At 35.5% G+C, this 20,442-nt stretch overlaps 1 protein-coding gene across 4 annotated transcripts in view; it reads left to right on the top strand.

Annotated features, from left to right (window-relative positions):
- LOC113077684 (myosin-11-like) overlaps positions 1-20,426 on the top strand; it is a 54,000-nt gene extending 33,574 nt beyond the window's left edge. For all 4 annotated transcript variants that reach the window (XM_026250007.1, XM_026250009.1, XM_026250008.1 and 1 more), the window contains 6 exons: positions 317-431; positions 2,616-2,749; positions 12,987-13,096; positions 13,246-13,414; positions 17,776-17,880; positions 18,001-20,426. In XM_026250007.1, the coding sequence (XP_026105792.1) occupies positions 317-431; positions 2,616-2,749; positions 12,987-13,096; positions 13,246-13,414; positions 17,776-17,880; positions 18,001-20,394 (3,027 nt within the window). In that variant the 3' untranslated portion in view covers positions 20,395-20,426. The remainder of the gene's footprint in view (positions 1-316; positions 432-2,615; positions 2,750-12,986; positions 13,097-13,245; positions 13,415-17,775; positions 17,881-18,000) is intronic.
- Positions 20,427-20,442: the final 16 nt, after the last annotated feature.

Here is a 20,442-nt window from a genome sequence, read left to right as displayed (position 1 = left end):
TCAAATATGGTGTGTAAAGAAGATGCATTAAAGGCAGTCAGTGTAGTCAATTAGTGTAGTCTATTACTTTTCACATGTTTTGTCACTGATCTTAAATTTGAAGTTTGAAGATGTTGAAAAATGGCAATGCAGGTTTGGAAGGACATGACGGTGAGTAATTTATTATTTATTTATTTATTTGTCCTGATTTGTGGGGTGTTCTTACTAATCATTTGAAGTATTTTTCTTTTCTTTTTTGAGAAGTGTACTGTATTGAAATTGTAGTAATAATGATAATAGTAATAATAATGCATGTTCTTTCTATTTCTTTCTAAAGGAGGACTTGGAATTTCATAGTAGGCAAGACCCAATAAGCCCCACTGATTGCGATGTTCTTGTAAATGGAGAGAACATGGGTGGATGGTGGCCACAGCACAGTGCTGCAGATACAGGTGTGAAGCCCATTAGACTATTTCCATGTTGTAATGATATAACCTTCGTAATCATCGGGAAGAAGGAGGCGGGAACCGGCGCACAATCAAAACACTTTAATAATTCTAAAATAAATACAAAACGGCGCACCAGCCCCTCACGGACGACTGGTGCGCATAAATAAAAAGCAAACACATAAAATAATGTCCCAGGCCTGGTCCTCTCTCGTCCTTCACGGTCGTCGCTCCAGTTTTATATCCTTCCATCTCCTACGTGGGACTCGATACTGGCAGTGGGGCGCAGGTGCAGCTCATCTTCAATCACTACACCTGGCCTCACTCCTTGTTCCCACGCCTCTCGGCCCCACCCCACTCGCCACATACCCCCATCGCCCCTCGCAGGCCGGGGGGTAGTCCCGAGACTGCGCTCTACTCCCTCACAGACGACTGGTGCGCATAAATAAAAAGCAAACACATAAAATAATGTCCCAGGCCTGGTCCTCTCTCGTCCTTCACGGTCGTCGCTCCAGTTTTATATCCTTCCATCTCCTACGTGGGACTCGATACTCAACACAAAGAAGATTTAATTGTTATAATAAAGTAATTGTAATAACAGTACAGCTAATAACAACAACAATTAAATAGTAATAAAATACTAGGGTAAATCCAAGTTTAAAGTGGATAGTAAAATAAAGTGCATAGGATGAAAAGTGCAAGTAACATTATTTTATTACACACAATGTTTGACATTTACACTTGCCAACCCACCAAATGCAGATGGATTTCAGCAATTGTGGGTAATATAGTCAATCCCACTAGCCACTTTGGCAGCTTGAATTTTTTTTAAGCCTGCAGTAACAGAGCTTGATGGGACAAGTGGATTTTTGAAGGTGCAAGTGAAAGAGAATTTTACTTGCCCAACTGATCAACTTGATTCTGATTTTATTAAATTCAGTTTAAATGGCATTTGATAACAGTAAAAACATTGCGCCAGTTGAGGCTCATGTAAATTAAGTGTTTATATTCATAGCATAGCATAGTTAAGCAACATAGTGTTCCGAGAGAGTGTTCACTGAAAACTGTGATACAAAAGTTCAAATGAGAAGTTAATATACATTTTAGTAAAACATTGTTAATGTTGACTGTTTTTGCTCGATTTGGTTAACACAAATATTTCCAAACAAAGATCACGCCCAGAACAGCAGTGCATTTTTGAGCAACACTGGTGTTTTTTTACTGAATGAGTCAATGATTCAGTGATCTATTCATAAGGACAGGCATTTGTTTCATTTTTGAATCAACAAATTGTTTGAATTAAAGCCTGTGACTCAGTGACTTGATGCCACCTACTGGTGGTTTACTATCGTATTTTAAAGTAGCTTATCTTTGCATTTTTCCAACATTTTATATTTGCATATCTAAAAATGCAAATATAATTTTGTAATTTTTTTTTGCTCTTGTAATTTTGCAGTGTAAAAGTATGCATGCTACATTTTAGCTTTATTAAACTCTCTGTGTAAATGCATCTAATGCCCATTCAGCTGCTTCTATTTCTTCTGCAGTGAAAATATTTTTTGTTGGTAACAACAATATTGTCTTGTAATATTAAAGTGAAATTATTAATAAAATAATATGAAATATGCATGCATTTAATACAGTTTAATACAGGAAAAATGGCTTTTCAGAAGGCAAAAAATTTACTGGAAATCGAATAAAATACATTTTAGTATGAAGTACTATGTAATTTCACAACAGCAAAATTTTGGCCGGTGAAAATAATTTTGGAAAACCACTTGCCACAGTGGCTGGTGAGCAAAAACGTTGCCAAGTCTGATTACTTGGCTCTGTGGATTACTCAGTTCTGATTGGTCAGCACATTCAGAGGTATGTTATTCCTTCATAACAACCGGTTAAACAGCTCCTTCGGGTAACTGCAGTTACTGCAGGGCTATTCGCTTACTGGGAACAATTTTGTTATTATTATTATTATTATTTATTTTTTCTTTTTTTTTGTGGAAGCTTTGCATTTGGTTGGCTAATAAAATGTTAAAACTCAAATTTTATATAGTAATATGCTGTTTATTACACATTTAATATTAACACAAAATGACACTAAATAATTGATTGGAGAAAGAGTTGAGAGTTCAAGGAAAATTGATAAATTTAATAAAATAAGATGTATGCCATTTCTTTTCACTTGTTTAGATGGCTTGAGGTCTGTTGTTGTGGAGCTTGAACTCGAGAGAAACCAACTGCAGGAACAGATTTTGGTCCTTGAGAATCAGTGCCAAGATCTAGAGGACCGTCTGCAACTTCAGGCTCGCATTGAATTACTACAGGTACACAGAAACTGTTTGGACTGTACGTATAACAGCGTTATCAATATCAGCTTCTGGAGTTACACTGCTTGCCAACTGACCCTTTGCTAAGCCTGCTCTCTCAATTACTGTAGCTGTCTGTCACTAAATTATTGGATTGGATTGCCCCAGGAATCATTAAATAAAGTGGAAATGCATCAGGCCTAGTCACTTTATTTACCTTCCTATAATCTGCACCGAAGCAATTAATCTCATCCTTTTTTCCCATCAAAAACCATCTATAATCCAACAAATGATTCAATATAAAATTTTTTAAGGGGTGGTTGACCGCGATTTCATTTTTCTGCATTTCTCTCTCTCTCTCTCTCTCTCTCGCTCTCTCTCATCTGATTGTAGGCTCCTATAAACTGTGTTCCAATTATACACTTTAAATGTAAATGTATGACTTACAGTGAACTCAGGATATCAATTTTTACCTATCATGTGTTCCCGGGGAATCAAACCCCCAACTTGCGCTTTGATAATACAGTGGTCTACCAATAGAGCTACAGGAACTAATTATATGTATAGACAGACAGATATTTTTACATAGCTATGGGAAGAATTAAATATGGACTCACATGCAGCTGCCATGGTGTATTAAAGCTTTAATCAGGATAAAACCGTATTTTAAAAGCTAGCAACAACAACAACAAAAAAAAACCCCATGCTGTTAAGAGCCGTATGCTTGCTTGCACAGGTTCTGTGCGATCCTCTTCACTAATATCCTCTGCATCTCTGTCACGCTCCACTTGTAGTCTCACTTCCCCATAGGCACCTCACCGTAGGCACTACAATTCCCACAAAGCCTTGTCCCTTCATCACAGTAATTGCACTCTTGTTAATTGCACTAAGGTGTCTTCACTTGATAGTCATTACCCTTGCCTATCAAGTGAACCGGTCTTTTTCTGTTTGTCTTCATGGAGTCCTTTCATTCAGTCACCCAGTTTCCTCCTCTTCTTCCGAATTTCCTGTTCCAGTTCCTATTCCCGTTCCTGTTCTCTCCCTGTTTGTTTGTTGTTGGGGAGGTGGGTTCTACGTCACATGTGTTCTGGACCCTGGCGGATGGTATGGGATATAATGATGTGGCCCTTAAATACATTTTCAACACCGGTCTGGATGACCCGGTGCCTCGAAGGGAAATGGACCAGTTGGAGGCTTATAATTTCTGGTAGCTTGTGTTCTACCTACAACATCGGTCTCCGTGGAATACCCCAGCCACATTCTCCTGGTGGGATGGCCGATTCTAGACTGGGGTCTACAAACAGGAGGACCGCCAGCCCAGCGCCACTGCACAAGATGGCCGCCAGCCCAGCGCCACAGCACAAGATGGCCGCCAGCACAGCGCCACAGCACAAGGTGGCCGCCAGCCCAGCGTCACAGCGCAAGATGGCCGCCGTCCCAGCGCCACTGCCCAAGATGGCCACCGGTCCAGAGTCATGACACAAGATGGCCGCTTGTCCAGTGCCTCTGCACAAGATGACAGCCACAGTTGACCCTCCAAAGTCGAGTCAGGCTCCTGTTGACCCTCCAGAGTCGAGTCAGGTCAAGTCACTGTTGACACTCCGGAGTCAGGTCAAGTCACCGGTGATCTTCATGGACAAAGGCAAGTCACCATTGATCTTCATGGGCAAGGGCAAGTCACCAATGATCTTCATGGGCAAAGGCAAATCACCATTGATCTTCATGGGCAAAGGCAAGTCACCATTGATCTTCATGAGCAGAGTCAGGTCACCAATGATCTTCATAAGCAGAGTCAAGTCACCAATGATCTTCATTAGCAGAGTCAAGTCATCATTGGTCTTCCTGAATCCAGTCCAAACACCATGGAATCCGCACCTCTGCTGAACTACCAGAGCTTCTCCACGTCTCGGCTGAACTACCAAGGTCTCTCCACGTCTCTGCTGAACTACTAGAGCCTCTCCACATCTCGGCTGAACTACCAGAGCCTCTCCTCGTCTCTGGAGAACTTCCAGAGCCTGGTGGGCTTCTGTCTCGACTGCACGGAAGTGGTGGTCTTCTGTGCCGCCCGGGTGGGCTTCTGTCTCGACCGCACAGAAGTGGGTTCACATTCGAATATTTGAGCTCACAAAAAAACGTATATTTGAATATTTGTTTATTTGAATTAAGTTCAATGAGACAGACGTTATTTTTCAGCAATATTTGTTGTTTCCGTAATTTTGAACAAGCTTACACACAATAAGCTTGAACACATCGTGTTTTGTAGCTGAAAACCTTTAACAATGCGTGCAAACAAACAAAAGTACAGATTAAAAGCAAAAAAAAAGGTGAACAAATATAAAATGTAAAGCAGCCTGCAGCAATAGGCTATTGTAGAACGTAGCCTACACTTTTAAACTTTTAAACTGTCAGCAATCTTTTTTTCTATTGTTTTACATGTTCTTGTTAAGAATTACGGGCATGTAAACATGGTCAGGGGAAAGTCGGCTCTTTAGTCTGTTAACAATAAGGCCGGCCGTGGAGAAAACACGCTCTGACGGCACAGACATTGGCAGGACTTACAAATAATGGTGTGCTAAGCGAATAAGTTTTGTGAAGCGCTTCGTGTTTTTATTTCACCACTGAATGGGATCCTCATCTGGTGGAATACCTGGCACCAGCAAGAACTGTTCCCACTCGTCTCGGCTGGACTCTCTGTAATCATTGCTTAAGAACTGGCTCAACCTTTTCCGACGAGTGGGCATTGCATCCTCTTCATCGTTGGTGACGGCGGCTGCATCCGCACCACTCGCATCAAGGAAAATGTTCTGATCTCAATGTTCAAATTATTTTTTTTACTTCTCATGTTTTCATCGAGAAACCTGAGATGTTTGTGCTGAGGGTCTAGGGCAGATGTGAGAAGAGGAGTTTTCACTGCAAATCAAGTTAACGGTGTTTATTCGTTGCTTGAGAGATGCTGCAACAATGTTCTTGAATTTGATCTCTTTCTGTGATTCTCCACGGCATATTTGAAGGACTGTAGAAGACCACAGTTCTTAGGGGCCATTCAAATATTGCGTCTTTTGGGCGCTCAAGTTCGTTATTTCCAATCTAGGCGCGGTATGCTCGCTCATAATGGAAGCGACGCGGTCACGATTCGCACGATTTGCTGAGTTTAGGTTTGAAGATTATGAAAATTCATATTTACAGTAAAGAAGTAAAAGGAACTGAAATTGTGAATATTAACATTGTTTTCCAGTGTACTATAAAATAATTACAATTTTATTTAATACTCATTTTCTATTTTAAAACATAATGGTATTATATGGTGTTTATTTATTAATATTTATTATTTATCATTTAGTAAAAATAATAATAATAATAATAACTAAATAAAGTGCAACAATGCTATTATTAATTTATTTTTTATAGTAGGTCACACTATGCTCAAGGTGATCGCCAAACCAAATCTTCAGGTGCTCTGATGAGAACCAGACTGAGAAAAATTATTTGCATCTCTGATTATAGCACGATATTGACGTGTACTCCAGTTTTATCAAAGGATTATTGTTGCAGTGCATATATCCCATTTTTATGAGTTTTTGTGAAAGTGCAGAACTGAGTCAGTGAGCTGACACTTTCGGTGGATACAGTTTTCAAAAGTTGAATATGTATTTTTTTTTTTATAGTGCTAAGACAGAGGCACCAAACTCAGTTCCTCTATGGCCACAGCCAAAAGGATTTTAGCTTCTACCTTAATTAAACACACCTGATTCAGCTAAATACGTCTTTCGCAATTTAAAAACCACAGGAATGAGTGTTGGAGCAGGGTCGGAGGTAAACAGCAGCTGGAATAATTCAAGTGAGCATGTCTTTGACTTGAGGTCATGATTTAATTTAGCAATTTCTGTATTGCATTAGTTTTGAATATTTCTCATGGGCATGTAATAATTTTTTACTTTGTGGTGTGTTTTTTACGCATTTTACCTGTAAAAGGAAACCTGCTTAATAATTATGCACACCTGAGTATAAGGCATTTTTCACTTCCAGCCATTGTTAACAATTACACATCACTTTGATTAAATTGGTTATTAAATTTGATGCGGTTTGTAATTGGTAAATTGTACTTGGAAAACAAATATGGCCAGAATATCAACTTGCATAATAATTCCACTGTAGTTGTAATGTTTACAAAAAAATCTGGGTTAGAGTAATACCCTTACAATGGAGGTGAATGGGGTCACATTTTGGAGAATATAAGGTCAGACAAGGTCCAAAATGCAACAGAATATGATAACAAAAAGTTCTAAAAAAATAATTACTTAAAGGGTTACTTCTCCCCAAAATGAACATTTTATCATTAATCACTTACCCCCATGTCATTCCAACACCATAAAAACTTTGATCATCTTCAGAACACAATTTAAAATATTTTGAATGAAAACCGGGATGCTTGTGACTGTCCCATTGACTTCCAAGTAAATGACACTGTCTAGGTCCAGAAAAGTACTGCCAACAGTGGTTCAACCGTAACGTTATGAAGTAACAAAAAGAAAATATTTTTTCAACAATTTGTCTCCTCTGTCTCCCTGCAGCTGTGCTGTGGTAAACATGGAACTTTTCCTTGACATGAAACGGTAAATAATCAAACCAGTGGAAGCAGTGCGTTTATCCTTTATTCATGCAAAATCTATTCAGTCAGTATCGCTTTCTCTGCTGCGGTCGAATTGGGCTCTGCCATCTTCCATGCAAGACACATCAACTTTCAGTAGTGACGCTGTGCCAGACAGTGCAACTCCTGTGACCTGTCCCTGAACCCTCAGACGCGCTAGCGTGCCCACTCGCAAAGCAGACAGCCACTCCTCTACTACCGCGGTTGTTGTTTTTTTACACTTTTTTTTAAATTCAAATATTAATTTTCACCTTCAAAATTCGTTTTTTTTAAACTATTCAAATATATATTTGAATTTAGAATATTCATTGACAGCCCTAATTAGCAGTGTTAGTTTAAGATTTTAACATGAACATCTGCTGTTTATTTCTCTCAATGTGCACACTTTTATGGCATTGTTTAATTTGGTTCAATGGTTGGTGCACAATTTGGTTAAGAGTAAAAAAACTCTTAACTTTTGGGAGGACACTAGCGCACAGAAAGGTTCCTTGTTTACTAGTTCAGAGTTACTGCTAGTTTTAATATAAAAGAATGCAATTACCTTCATAAACTATAACCTAAATAATTAAAAAGGTCTACAACTCAAGTTTCATATGGATCTCAACTTCGTTTTTCATTTACATAAATCCTGGCATAAATAGAAATGAAAATAAATTACTTTCACTGAAAGATTAAAACAAAACAAAAATTAAGCTGGAGACTTTTTGGTTTAAAATTATTAAAATTTCTCGTACATTAAATGTGTAAACAAACAAACCAGTGTGGTGAATTATTAAGGCCTTTTTATAGTCTACTTAGGGTATTTTATAGTCTACTTATTTTAGTTATTTAAATAACATGGGTTATCTTAAAACGTCTTTTATAATATTACACCACCAAAATATGTATTTATTTCCTTGTAGTTCTTGTTGTCATTGCAGGCTGGTTTGTATTCACCATTAAGAAACATGATTAGTATAACCTGCTTAAAAGTAGACCTGAACTAAAAACAAGAAGACAACAAATTGTTGATGAATAAAAATAACCATTTTATAACTTTAGATAATGTTTTTATTTAGCTACATCAAAACAGTAGACGTGCATGGGTAAATTTTACCCGCTGACACTATACAGGTATACAGCGACCTCTGATGGTTTAAGTGTTAACCATAGTCCTAGGCTACCGGACTGTACTGCACGCGATGTAGACAGCATTTGAATAAAGTTTATTATGAACATATGTCACATAAAGTAAATAAAATAAAATAGGCCTACAAGAAAAAATAATTTATCCATCCCACAAACCTGTTAAGTCAATGTATTTTATTGTTATTATTATTGGTAATGTTTTTGTATTCGTTGTTAAGTTTTTTTAATTTATTTTCCCTTCATTTCGATCTCTACTTAACATTCAGGGCTGCACTTCCCAAAAGCATCTTAAGCCTAAATTGATTTTAGAACTATAATCATTTGGTTTACGATGCTTTTGGGAGGTTCAACCCTTAAGAGGTTTGTAAATAATAGCCTATACTGATAATGCCCGACATGCCAATAAAGCTTTGACTATGCTATATGAAAGGAATTTTTACTGGAACTTTAGAGAATGTATGTAACAATAACTCTTTAATACCCTAACCCTAAAATAATAAATATTAATAAATAATTTGCTAGTTTCAGTTGTAAATGGAAACACCACTGATTTATCATCACATACAGGCATAAATGCAATTAAGCCAAAAGTTTAACATTTACAGAATTAGCAAAATAATATACTAGCATCACACAGAACGTTAACTGAATAAGCAATACACCAACTGAAAGGGGAAAGGAGCATAACAATAAATATACAGTCCTAATTAATATAATATTATAATAATATAATAATTATTAGTCTATATAATAATAGCCTATATAACGGTTAGCCTATATAATAATAATAATAATAATAATAATAATAATAATAATAATTAATAATAGCCTAATATAGGCTTACACATATGCAGGTGCTGGTTATATAATTAGAATACCATCAAAAAGCTGATTTATTTCACTAAGTCCATTCAAAAAGCGAAACTTTTATATTATATTCATTCATTACACACAGATTGATATATTTCAAATGTTTATTTCTTTTAATTTTGATCAGTGGTTCTCAACCTTTTTTGCCAGCGGGCCGCACTAAGGTCCAAGTGCTAGTTATATAATTAAATAAATTATAAGCATATAATTTACATATTTACATATTACGTCACCAATACAAACCAACCTGATTTATAATATTATAGCCTAAATATTATGATATTTACATCTATTACATTCATTGAAATAATTGTAATCCCCATAAATAAAACACCTGATGCGGTCGGGAGCTGACCAATTTTGTGAGATTCAGCTCGAAAGGAGTAACAGCACAAAGAAGTTGCGATTGTAAAGTCTGTTATACTTTCCGCATGAGCAATCTGACTTCTTCAATTTATACTTCCGAATGCGCACGCTGATGGTCTGCTCTGCAACAAACATGTTAACAAACAATTACCCAGAATTATTGTACATCTTACTGTCTTTATCAGTAAATCACATCAGTACCCATCAGTAAATCACTGATCACAGATCAGGCATTAATGAATACTGTTACTCTCTGTTTGTGGCAGTGCTGTCAAATCCATATCGTAAAAGTCTGTTTGTAAAGCCTGTCCTGACATTGCAACTGAATTAAATGTTTTCTCCAAATTCTCTGGGCGGGCAAAGCAGAGAAAGGTGATGTAACCTTTCTCCTTATGACGACATATGGGAAAGATTCCAGATCAGTCTGTCTGAGCTCTCGTTTTCTCATTTTCTCAGAGCAGGCTTGGTTTACACCTATCAAAATCTCTAGCCGCTTGGGCACCATTGACAGGCTAGGGGAACTAGTATCAATGTTAAAAAACCTGAGTTGTTCACAGTGTTAAAGAGATGGATTCTCGTGCTAAACATGGCCAAAGTTGTAAAAAATAATTTCTGTGCCTAAAATCTTACTTCTGGGTTGGTACAAGTTTTGGCTGTTTTTTTTTTTTTTTTTCAATCGTGGAACTATAACAATTGCATCAGATCAGGTCTTTTGTTGGAAATCAGCACATAAGTGAATATATGTTAATAGAACAACACGAAACATCAGTATTATAGCTCCGTCCAGAGTACGCCTCCAGGAGCTCAGATTTTTCCGGAGAGAATCAGAAAGCTGTATTTTTCTTTTATAAATATGATAAAACTAAAGACTTTTTGGATATAAGAAGGATGCATTACTAATCTATAGGTACTCAAGATTAACATGATATTAGGTGAAACTGTGTATGTTATGTACCCTTCAAAACAAACGCCGTTATTAATAGACATTTAGTAAACCAAATGAAACAATAGCTACACATTTTAATGCTATAAAAGTGTGCACATTGAGAGAAATAAACAGTAGATGTTCATGTTAACTTGAGCAAATGCTGCTAATACACACAGAAATTTGTTAATAGAGTTAATAAAGCGAAAACTGGTATGTTTTAATGCTAGTGAATAAAAGAAAACTATTCCACTCGCTTGCCTCTGCTCATGACGTTACCTGGATCAGTGAGATGCGTCTCATGTTATGCAGGCATTGTTATACACTCTTCCGTCCTGTAACTCCACCCCCATGTCAAAACAGTTCCAGAAAGTGAGACACACAGAAATGTGAAGCGCAAAGTGAAAAGCGGTATCGCAAGCTCAAACTTTACTGAAACGCAAAATAAAAGCATCATTGCAAATAAATTAGTAGATATGACCATGGAAAATATGTATTGCAAAATCACTGCTTTTGCGCGGTTTCATTTATATTTCACAATTCTTTATTTTTGTTTGCAAAATATATTTACTTCTCGCAATATGTAATTTTCTTTTTCATTAATTTTCAAATTTGCAAAGTACACATTTATTTTTCTGAATACTTTCATTGTCATTTCCAAAACTTTATTCTTTTATATATATATTTCGTATTATATTGGCTCCATATATATATATATATATATATATATATATATATATATATATATATATATATATATATATTTATATATTAGGGCTGTCAAATGATTAAAATTTTTAATAAAATTAATCAGAATTTTCAGTGGATTAATCAGGATTAATCACTATTTGCAATTACACCTGAATCCTAACCATTTTTTTCTGAAATGCATACCAAAAGATAAATAACAGGTCACAGATACATAATTTTCATGTATTGATTCATCAATATGTGGTTCTTTTTTTCTGAATTTCAAAAGTTTAACATTTACTTAGATCAAATTTAGCTGAGCACTATATCAAACCATGCCATTTAACTACAGATAGTGTAAGAGTTTTAGGTGAACCAGTGGTTAAATATAGCCACATATCTATGAAATTACACAGCAAAATCCCCAGTGTTAATTTAACACTCTTGAGTGTGGACTCATATAAACACTAAAGCAGTGTTAAAAGTAACACTGAAGCAGAGTTGAAGTTAATGAGATAATTAAGAAGTTAATTGAGTTATGATTGACCATTATTGAAGACACCTGATGTTAACAAGCAGAATCACCAAACTAGAAAATCACAATTTGTGTATCACCATTATAGTGACGCTATAACAGGAAGAAGCTCCAGCGTATCAACTACCAAAGTCGTCTCTGTTTATCGAGCTTGGCATGAGAGTATTTGAGAGTAACTGGGGTAAAACCTTAAGCTTCTTCGGTGTTTTTGTCGCGGCGCTCGCCGCTGTTTTTTACTATCTTGAGAATTCAGAGATCGACGAGACTTTCCTGGCCTGAATAATTTGTCACACTGCGCATGCGTAAAAAAATGTACGTAATTAACAACAAACATCTAATTAACGTCGTTAACACGCTATTTTTGATAGCCCTAATATATATATATATATATATATATATATATATATATATATATATATATATATATATATATATATATATTTACAATCTAATTATCATAACTGTAATTTGTTGACATGATGCCAGAGCTTGTGCAAACATATACACATTGCTTTGATAAGATGTTTTAGAACTGCTTCTTTCTCACCGCTGCCATTTTTATTGTATTTGTCTTATTGAGAAGAGAGAATACAAATGCGTCCACAAGTTTGAGCCTGAAGAACAAGTTGCTGGCTGAAGTTAATTTAACAGCTGCAGGTACTGTAAAGGTATCGCTAACTCTAAATACAGCCCCTTTAAGTTGACCAAGAGAGGATTTGATTCTATTTTTCAGGGACAGGAACAGTGTGGATGTAAAAAGAACTTGGCCTTTTTTCATTTGGTACAACTCTTGGACCATGTCAAATGTTCTGAGTTTGGTTCTTTTAAAGAGGATTTGAGTGTGAAAACAGCCTTAATGTATGCATAAAATTACAGCAAACTACTTTCCAGCTTGTTTTTGATGTGTATTAAATGGTATTCTTACAGTATTTAAGGGCAATAATCAGCTATTCTGATTTTTGTCATCATAATGCAGCCCTAGGTTAAGTACACACTTATCTATAATCACATGACATGCACTTGGGCCGTGTGGATGGATTTTTGCTATTTTGCTTGAATTGTAGTTATGATCTGTCATCTTCCTATCCATTAGAATGAATCTGAGCGCCTGCAGGCACAGGTCGCCAACCTTCGCAGTCAGCAGATAAAAGACACAGAAAAGCATCAGCTACTCATCGCCAGCTTGAACAAACAACTCAAAGGGTAATTATTTAAAATTAGGTCCTGGGGCCTAATTGCAGCAACATTCCAACTCAGATTCTTGTCTGTTTTGTAGCCATGGTAATCTCATTTATACACTATGCTGTGTTTATAGCAGAAACAAATAATTTTTAACATATTTGTTGAATCAGACTGAGCAGCACACAGGAGTGTCTGGAGTCCTCGCTGATGGAAAAAGAGCATACGCTTGCCAGAACCTCAGAGAAACTGGAGTTTATTGATGGTCTGAGAGAGGCTTTAGAGACGAAAGAAAAACAAAACCAAGAAACAACTGAAAAACTGCTTCAGACTGAACACAATGTGAGTAAATATGAACTGTATTGTAATATTGTGTACATATTTAACAAGATGACACATCTAGATGATTGGGCGTATATTGACTTTTATTTCAGCTGTCTGCCACATGTATTTCAAGTTGAAAATAAATATTTCCAGTAATTGCAATTGTAAACACGTACACATATATATTCCATCCTGATGATCCAATGGTAGCTATTCGCATCTCAACTTGTCTAACAGACATTTCTTGCTGGATGATGCACCATCACCTTCAACTCAACCTTGCCAAGACAGAACAGCTTGTGATTCCCATTGTTTCATCACAATTTCACCATCAAGTTAGGCACATCAACCATAACTCCTTCAAAAAAGGATCATAAAATAATTATTATTAATAATATGAATAATGTTCATATTATTCATCGTCTGGCTGACTACGTCTTGTATTAATTTTTCTAAAAATCCTGTTAACGTGCACAAACTGACAGTCACCACTTATAAGCTACTACTAAATATTGTAGAAACATAATTTTCTGTAAAGTTGCTTTGTAACGATTTGTATTGTAAAAAGCGCTATACAAATAAACTTGAAAAACAGCTATAAACCTTGGAGTTATGATTGATGATCAGCTTACTTTCTCAGACCACATTGCTAAAACTGTCCAATCCTGCATATTTGCTTTATTCAACATCAAGAAGATCAAGCCCTTTCTTTCGGAACATGCTACACAACTCCTTGTTCAAGCTCTTGTTCTGTCCAGGCTGGACTATTGCAATGCCCTCTTGGCAGGTCTTCCATCCAGTTCTATCAAACCTTTACAATTAATCCAGAACGCGGCAGCAAGATTAATTTTTAATGAGCCAAAAAGAATATGTGTCACACCTCTGTTTATCAATTTGCACTGGCTACCAATAGCTGCTCGCATAAAATTCAAGGCATTGATGTTTGCCTACAAAACTACCACTGGCTCTGCACCCATTTACCTAAATTTGTTACTTCAGACTTAAGTGCCCTTTAGAAACTTACATTCTGCAAGTGACCATCGCTTGATTGTGCCATCCCAAAGAAACACAAAGTCACTTTTACGGATTTTTAAATTAAATGTTCCCTCCTGGTGGAATGACCCCCCCAACTCAATCCGAGCAGCTGAGTCCTTAGCCATCTTCAAGAATCGACTTAAAACCCATCTCTTCCATCTTTATTTGACCCTCTAACTTTAACACTCACTATTCTAATTCTGTTCTTAAAAAAAAATCAATTCTTTCTAATCTTTGTATTCTATTTTTTTTCATTTATTATGCAAGTGTGTGTGTGTGTGTGTGTGTGTGTATAGACCTCTAACACTAGCTTGCTCTATTCTTTTTTTATTCTATCTGTTTTCTTTTTATTTATTATATTATTTAAAAGCCCATGCTATGTGTACTGTGTTAACCTAACTGAGACTTGTTATAGCACTTATATATCATTGCTCTTTTTGTTGTTTTTGATTGCTATATATGTAATACGTGTACACACACATGCACGCACACACCCACATGGATGCATACATATATAAAGGGTTTCCGTAGGTACTTAAAAATCTTAAGTTTAGTTTGTATCAAATTTAGGGCCTTAAATAGTCTTAATTCTGCAGAGGTCTAAAATTTGAGGACAGAAAGGCAAGAATTGAGATATGGATTAATGTGAAGAATAAATGTAAAAAGGCTTTGATTTCATTGAATAAATATAATTGTTACACGTTTTAAAGTCGGGTGCATTGCTGCTTTGTGTACTGCTGGTACCGGGCAAACTACTATATTATATATCTGCTTTTATGAAAGAGCCACCTACTGTCAGAGGAATTAGCATTTTCAATAAGCATGACTGCTGTATTTGTGCAGACTAATTAGAAAAAATAACCCTTTTTTTTTTCTTCAAAAATACACTTTGCAGTAGGGTTGTGACGGTGATGATATTTTTCCACCGGTTAATCGATGTGTGACAACACCGGTAGTACCGATGTCACCGTGATGGGGGGGTCATATGAATTTTTTGTTTGTTTTTCCTCTTTCCCTCACTTTCCTTTGCTTAAACAGCTTGTAAAACACCATGCACATTTTACTTTAACTTTTAGCGGCAATTTGGCATCAACTGCTTTAATTCAATTCAAACAACAACAAAATACAACGTAGAACATAGAATTTTTATTAACAAAACAAATAAAATACACCATGCTAGATCCCTAATATAAAAGTACAAATAACTTACACAGTTTAAATAGGTATAGGTACAAAACTAAAAATCAATAAAAAATGAAGAATATTTAATTATGAAACGTAGAACATTAATTATCAAAACGAATAAGAATGTTTGGAGTCACAGACGGCATAAACAATCATGTAAAATAATAAAGAAGAAAAAGTTCAAATAAAATAAAAATCAGCAATAACCGTGGAACCAAATAAATGAGAAACGAATGTTTAAAAAAGTTCCAGGATCACTTAGATTAATGGCATAAGTAAACAGGCTTTTCAAAATCCAAACTATTTTTAAAACAGGCGCTTGTACATTTTCATTTTGAAACTCTTCCACTATAGTCTTATCTGTTTTTTTTTTTTTTTACCTCACTCTTCTGTCAGTCAGCTCGACTCACTCAGCTCACGTGATAAATGAAATCTGATCTGTGATGCGTGACTGTCTTTTGAGTGCTGCACTGAGCAGTTGCATTCAGTTTTAATTGTAGTATCCTCTAACTTAACTAAATGAGTTTCATCATAAAAAAAAAAAAAAAACAATGGTGGGGGACGGAGCCGCGGTGGGCAAGTGACGTCACCAATTTTGCGGTTTAACACCGGTGTCATCACCAACACTGTCTATCGCAGCAAGCCTACTCAACAAGAAGATAATGCATTACAAAAATCTAAACCATTAAGAGAGTAATATATTTTAATATTATATTTTTTTAATGTAATAGTTCAAACTGTTTCTTAACAAAATGGTTTAAAGGCTGAAATGTAAAGATTATCATTCTATAATAATATATACTATATATATGAGCATGTATACAGTGTATGCTTACTTTTTGCTCAGGGCTTTTTGCATATTACGACTTGTCCACAAGCTTCCCCTTTAACTGTGTTTCATGCTGTTGTGTGAAGCTTGTGATTCTTTGTTGTAATTGGTGCATTATTACTTTTCCTGCTTAATTATTGGTTTTTAAAATAAATTAAATGAACAAAACATATAAGGAGAAGTGCCATAACTGAAAAAAAGCACACCCAATGTGGCAGTGCAGCCATGACATGAAACAACTACTGTCGCATCATACTAACAACCGAGCCTCTGATACTAAATACAAAGCATCATTTTAGATCAAGTAATTGCACCATTGCTATGCAGTTAATGTGAATTACTGCGTATGTGCAGCTTTCCTAACCTATTTTATTGATAGTCCGTTGCCCCTTAAATGTCTTGTGTGTGAGAGAGAAGCACTGACCACACTGACCACTTTGGATGTAAAACTAATGTCAAGTGTAATATTAATAATCCATTTCTGGCCCAGTTCTACAGTGGTGAAGGAAAGCAATAGTACCCTGAGGTGAAGCAGTAATAATAGCATAATAGCATAATCTGACAAGCTACAGTATCAAGTCCATATTTGTGTTCTGTGGAGTGAAAAATGTTCCTTAGGCCTTTATATTTACACTGTACTAAAGCAAAAAGCAAATATAAGAAAATATTATCTGAAAATATGTTTCAAAATTTTTCTTACCTAATTACATAAAATTAATTGTTACATTATTTTATATATATATATATATATATATATATATATATATATATATATATATATATATATATATATATATATATATATTAGGGGTGGAGCGATACATGTATTTGTTAGACATAATTGCTAGATTTTTTAGACATGATTAGACGGATAAATTAATAGATTTTATTTAATGTGATAGTTCATACTTATAATTAAGTGCTGTCAATCGATAAAAAAAATGAACCAGTTAATCTCACATTTTTTCTGAAATGAATCACGATTAAACCCACGTAACATTAAAGTTTTTAAATATACATTTATATTGCAATAATTTCACATTCAATTTTCAAATTGTGCCTGTGCCTAAAATTTGTGCCTGTGTTGTAATGTAACACCTCTTCACCACTCAAGCGAATGTAAATAATGTAATAAATATTGTGGTTATGTTATTTTTCATTTTTCAAAAGCATTTTAGAGCTTTTTGCATTTAGTGTCCACTTTAGTTTTTTAAACTGTTTAGTCCAGACCCAGGAATCAAGAACAGTGTCGCACATTTAAGAAAATGGCAGACAGTATATGTGATTTATTCAATCACATATGAGTAATTGATACTACCTTCCCATGCAGCTGGCTGAAGTTATAAAGACATGCAGCACCTTTGAGAAGGAAAACTCAGACATGAAAGCAACCGTTGCAGAACTGACACTTAGACTCAGTGTGCTGAAAGATAAGGTAACATCTTATAGACCTGATTGTTCACTGGCTCCCATGTCACATTTTTTATCCCAATTGCATTTCAACAAAATGTATTATTTATTTAAGATGTCTTTACATTCCATTTTCTTGTTTCAGATGCAGAAGCAAGAGACAACTATAGAATCATTGCAGAATGATCTGGTTCAAACAAATGATGATCTCGATAGACTGAACGCTGCTCATCTAGAAGAAAGAGCACAACTGGTTCATGACTTGCAGAGCTGTGAGCGTGAAATCGATAGACTTCAAGATGTCATCACTGATAAGGACAAAGATATATTGGCACTAACATCCAGTGCAGCAGAATATTCAGAGCAAATTCATGAACTAAAACAGGAAATGAAGATCAAAGAGAATGTGCTGAGTAAAATTGAACAGGATGTTCAAATCTTTAGAGACCCACAGCTTTCTGACCAACAGTTCTTTAATGCCCTAATACCTCAGCTGATTGAACAGTTGAAGAGAACTGAAACTGATCTAAAAGTATCTAAAAAAATTTTTGAATTAAAGACTAATGACATTAAAGACTTAACCAAGCAAACAGAAGAGGACAAGAAAACAATTCAGGATCTCCGCATGGAAATACAGAAGCTGAATATGAATCTCAAAGAACAGCTATTGGATAGAGAACAAGTGCATGAAAAAGACTCTTTCCTGCATGAACATAATAAGTTGCTTGATGAAGTAAGCAAATATAAAAGTGAGCTTTTAATGTTCACTAGAAAACTTGAGGACAAGGTTGAATGTCAAGAACAGCTTAAGAAAGATGTCCAAGATAAGTCAAAGATAATATCTGTATTGGAACATAAGCTGAAGATTGTTCAAGAGGAGACAGTAGCTGAGAGAGATAGACTTAACAAAGAACTTAAGATTCTAAATGAAGCCAAAGAAAACCTTGAGAAAGACTTGTCTGATAAAATTGAGAGTATTCAATCTGTGAATAATAACAATCAGAAACTGAAGGAATCGCTCGTGCAGACTTTGGAAGAGCTTGCAAGACAAAGGCAGCACCTGGATAATGCTAAGGAGCAAATGCAAGCTATGCAAGATCAGAATTGCAACTTGATTTTAAAAGATGAAAGTCTCACTAATGATAATTGTCAATTGAAGAGGGAAATTGAGGCTAGCATCCAGTCCCTGTCTGATGTTTCAGAAGAAAAGAAAAGACTGGCAAGCAAGATATCTGAAGTTGAACAGCAGCTTTCAGAAAGTGTTAAAACAATAGAAAACTTGCAAATAGATAATGAAGAGCTAACACTCAAAGGAAATGAACTGAATAAAGAACTTGAGCAAAACAAACAGTCATTGGCTAATATTATTTTAGAAAAAGATGGCATTGTTAGACTCCATGAGACACTGAGCAGGCAACATCAACAATTACAAGAAATGTTTGAAGAGAAACAAAAAGAAGTGCTTACACTAGCCCAAGTTGTTTCTGAAATGAATAACAAGGTTGCAAAAACATTTAAAGAAAATGAAACACATGCTTCTAAAATTGCTAGTCTTGATGAACAGAATAAGTACCTCCAGAAACAAACAAATGAACAGATGAAGTCACTCACAGAAACAACCAAGGAGAGGGAGATTCTACAAAACAAAATCTTGACTTTTGAAACACAAGTTGTGGAAAACTGTAAAATCATAGAATGCTTGCTTAAACAAAAGGAAGATTTGATTTTGCAAGTAGAGGAGCACAAAAATATAGAAAAGAAACTGCAGTCTGGAGCTGAGACCTTGCTAGAAAAGTCTTTAGAATGTGCAGCCCTCTCTAAATGCCTCAAGGAGTCCAAAGAGGAAGTAGATCATCTTAGGAGAGAACTTGAATCCACCACTTCTCAAGTCCTTCAGTACAAACATATTGTTTTTGAAAAAGAAAAGACCTTAACAGATCAAAGTACTCAAATGGAAGCTTATCAGCACCAACTCAAGCAATTACAAGATAGTCTTTCTATTCTTCGAGAACAAGGTAATAATTATAAATCAGGTCTGACAGAGAAAGACACACTGATGCAGAAAGAATCAAATTCATGTTGTTTGCTACAAAACGAACTTAGTCATGAACAAGAACTTGTTTTTATCCTTCAACAAGAGATGAGTTCTCTGAAAATGGAGTATTCCAGACTGAACCAGACTTCAGAAATGAAAGAAAGTGCTTTAAGAGAGAAAAATCTTGAATGTCAGAATCACTCAGATGAATTGTACAGAAGAAATGAGTCTGTGCTGTCACTAACTAGTCAGCTTGGTATTATGAATGAAAATATTGTGAAGCTTGAATCTGACAATGCACATTTAAAAGGTAATTTGGAGGAGCATTTAGCAGAAAATGTAAGATTAAAAGAGGTGCTCAGACAGAAACAAATAGAGGTTGTGGAATATCAAGATAATGCCCAGGCAATAAATGGACAAAACACTATAATTAAATCTGAATTGAGGAATTCAATGGCAGAAATATTTAGACAACAAGAGATGACCACATCCCTACGAAAGTAATTGGAAAATAAAAGTGTCGAACTGGCATCTTTGGCAGAACAGTTAGAA

The sequence above is a fragment of the Carassius auratus genome, unplaced genomic scaffold (assembly GCF_003368295.1).
Source record: "Carassius auratus strain Wakin unplaced genomic scaffold, ASM336829v1 scaf_tig00023173, whole genome shotgun sequence".
Classification (NCBI taxonomy): Eukaryota; Metazoa; Chordata; class Actinopteri; order Cypriniformes; family Cyprinidae; genus Carassius; species Carassius auratus.
The sequence above is the reverse complement of the archived record's forward strand: the minus strand, read 5'-3'. Positions and strand labels throughout refer to the sequence as shown.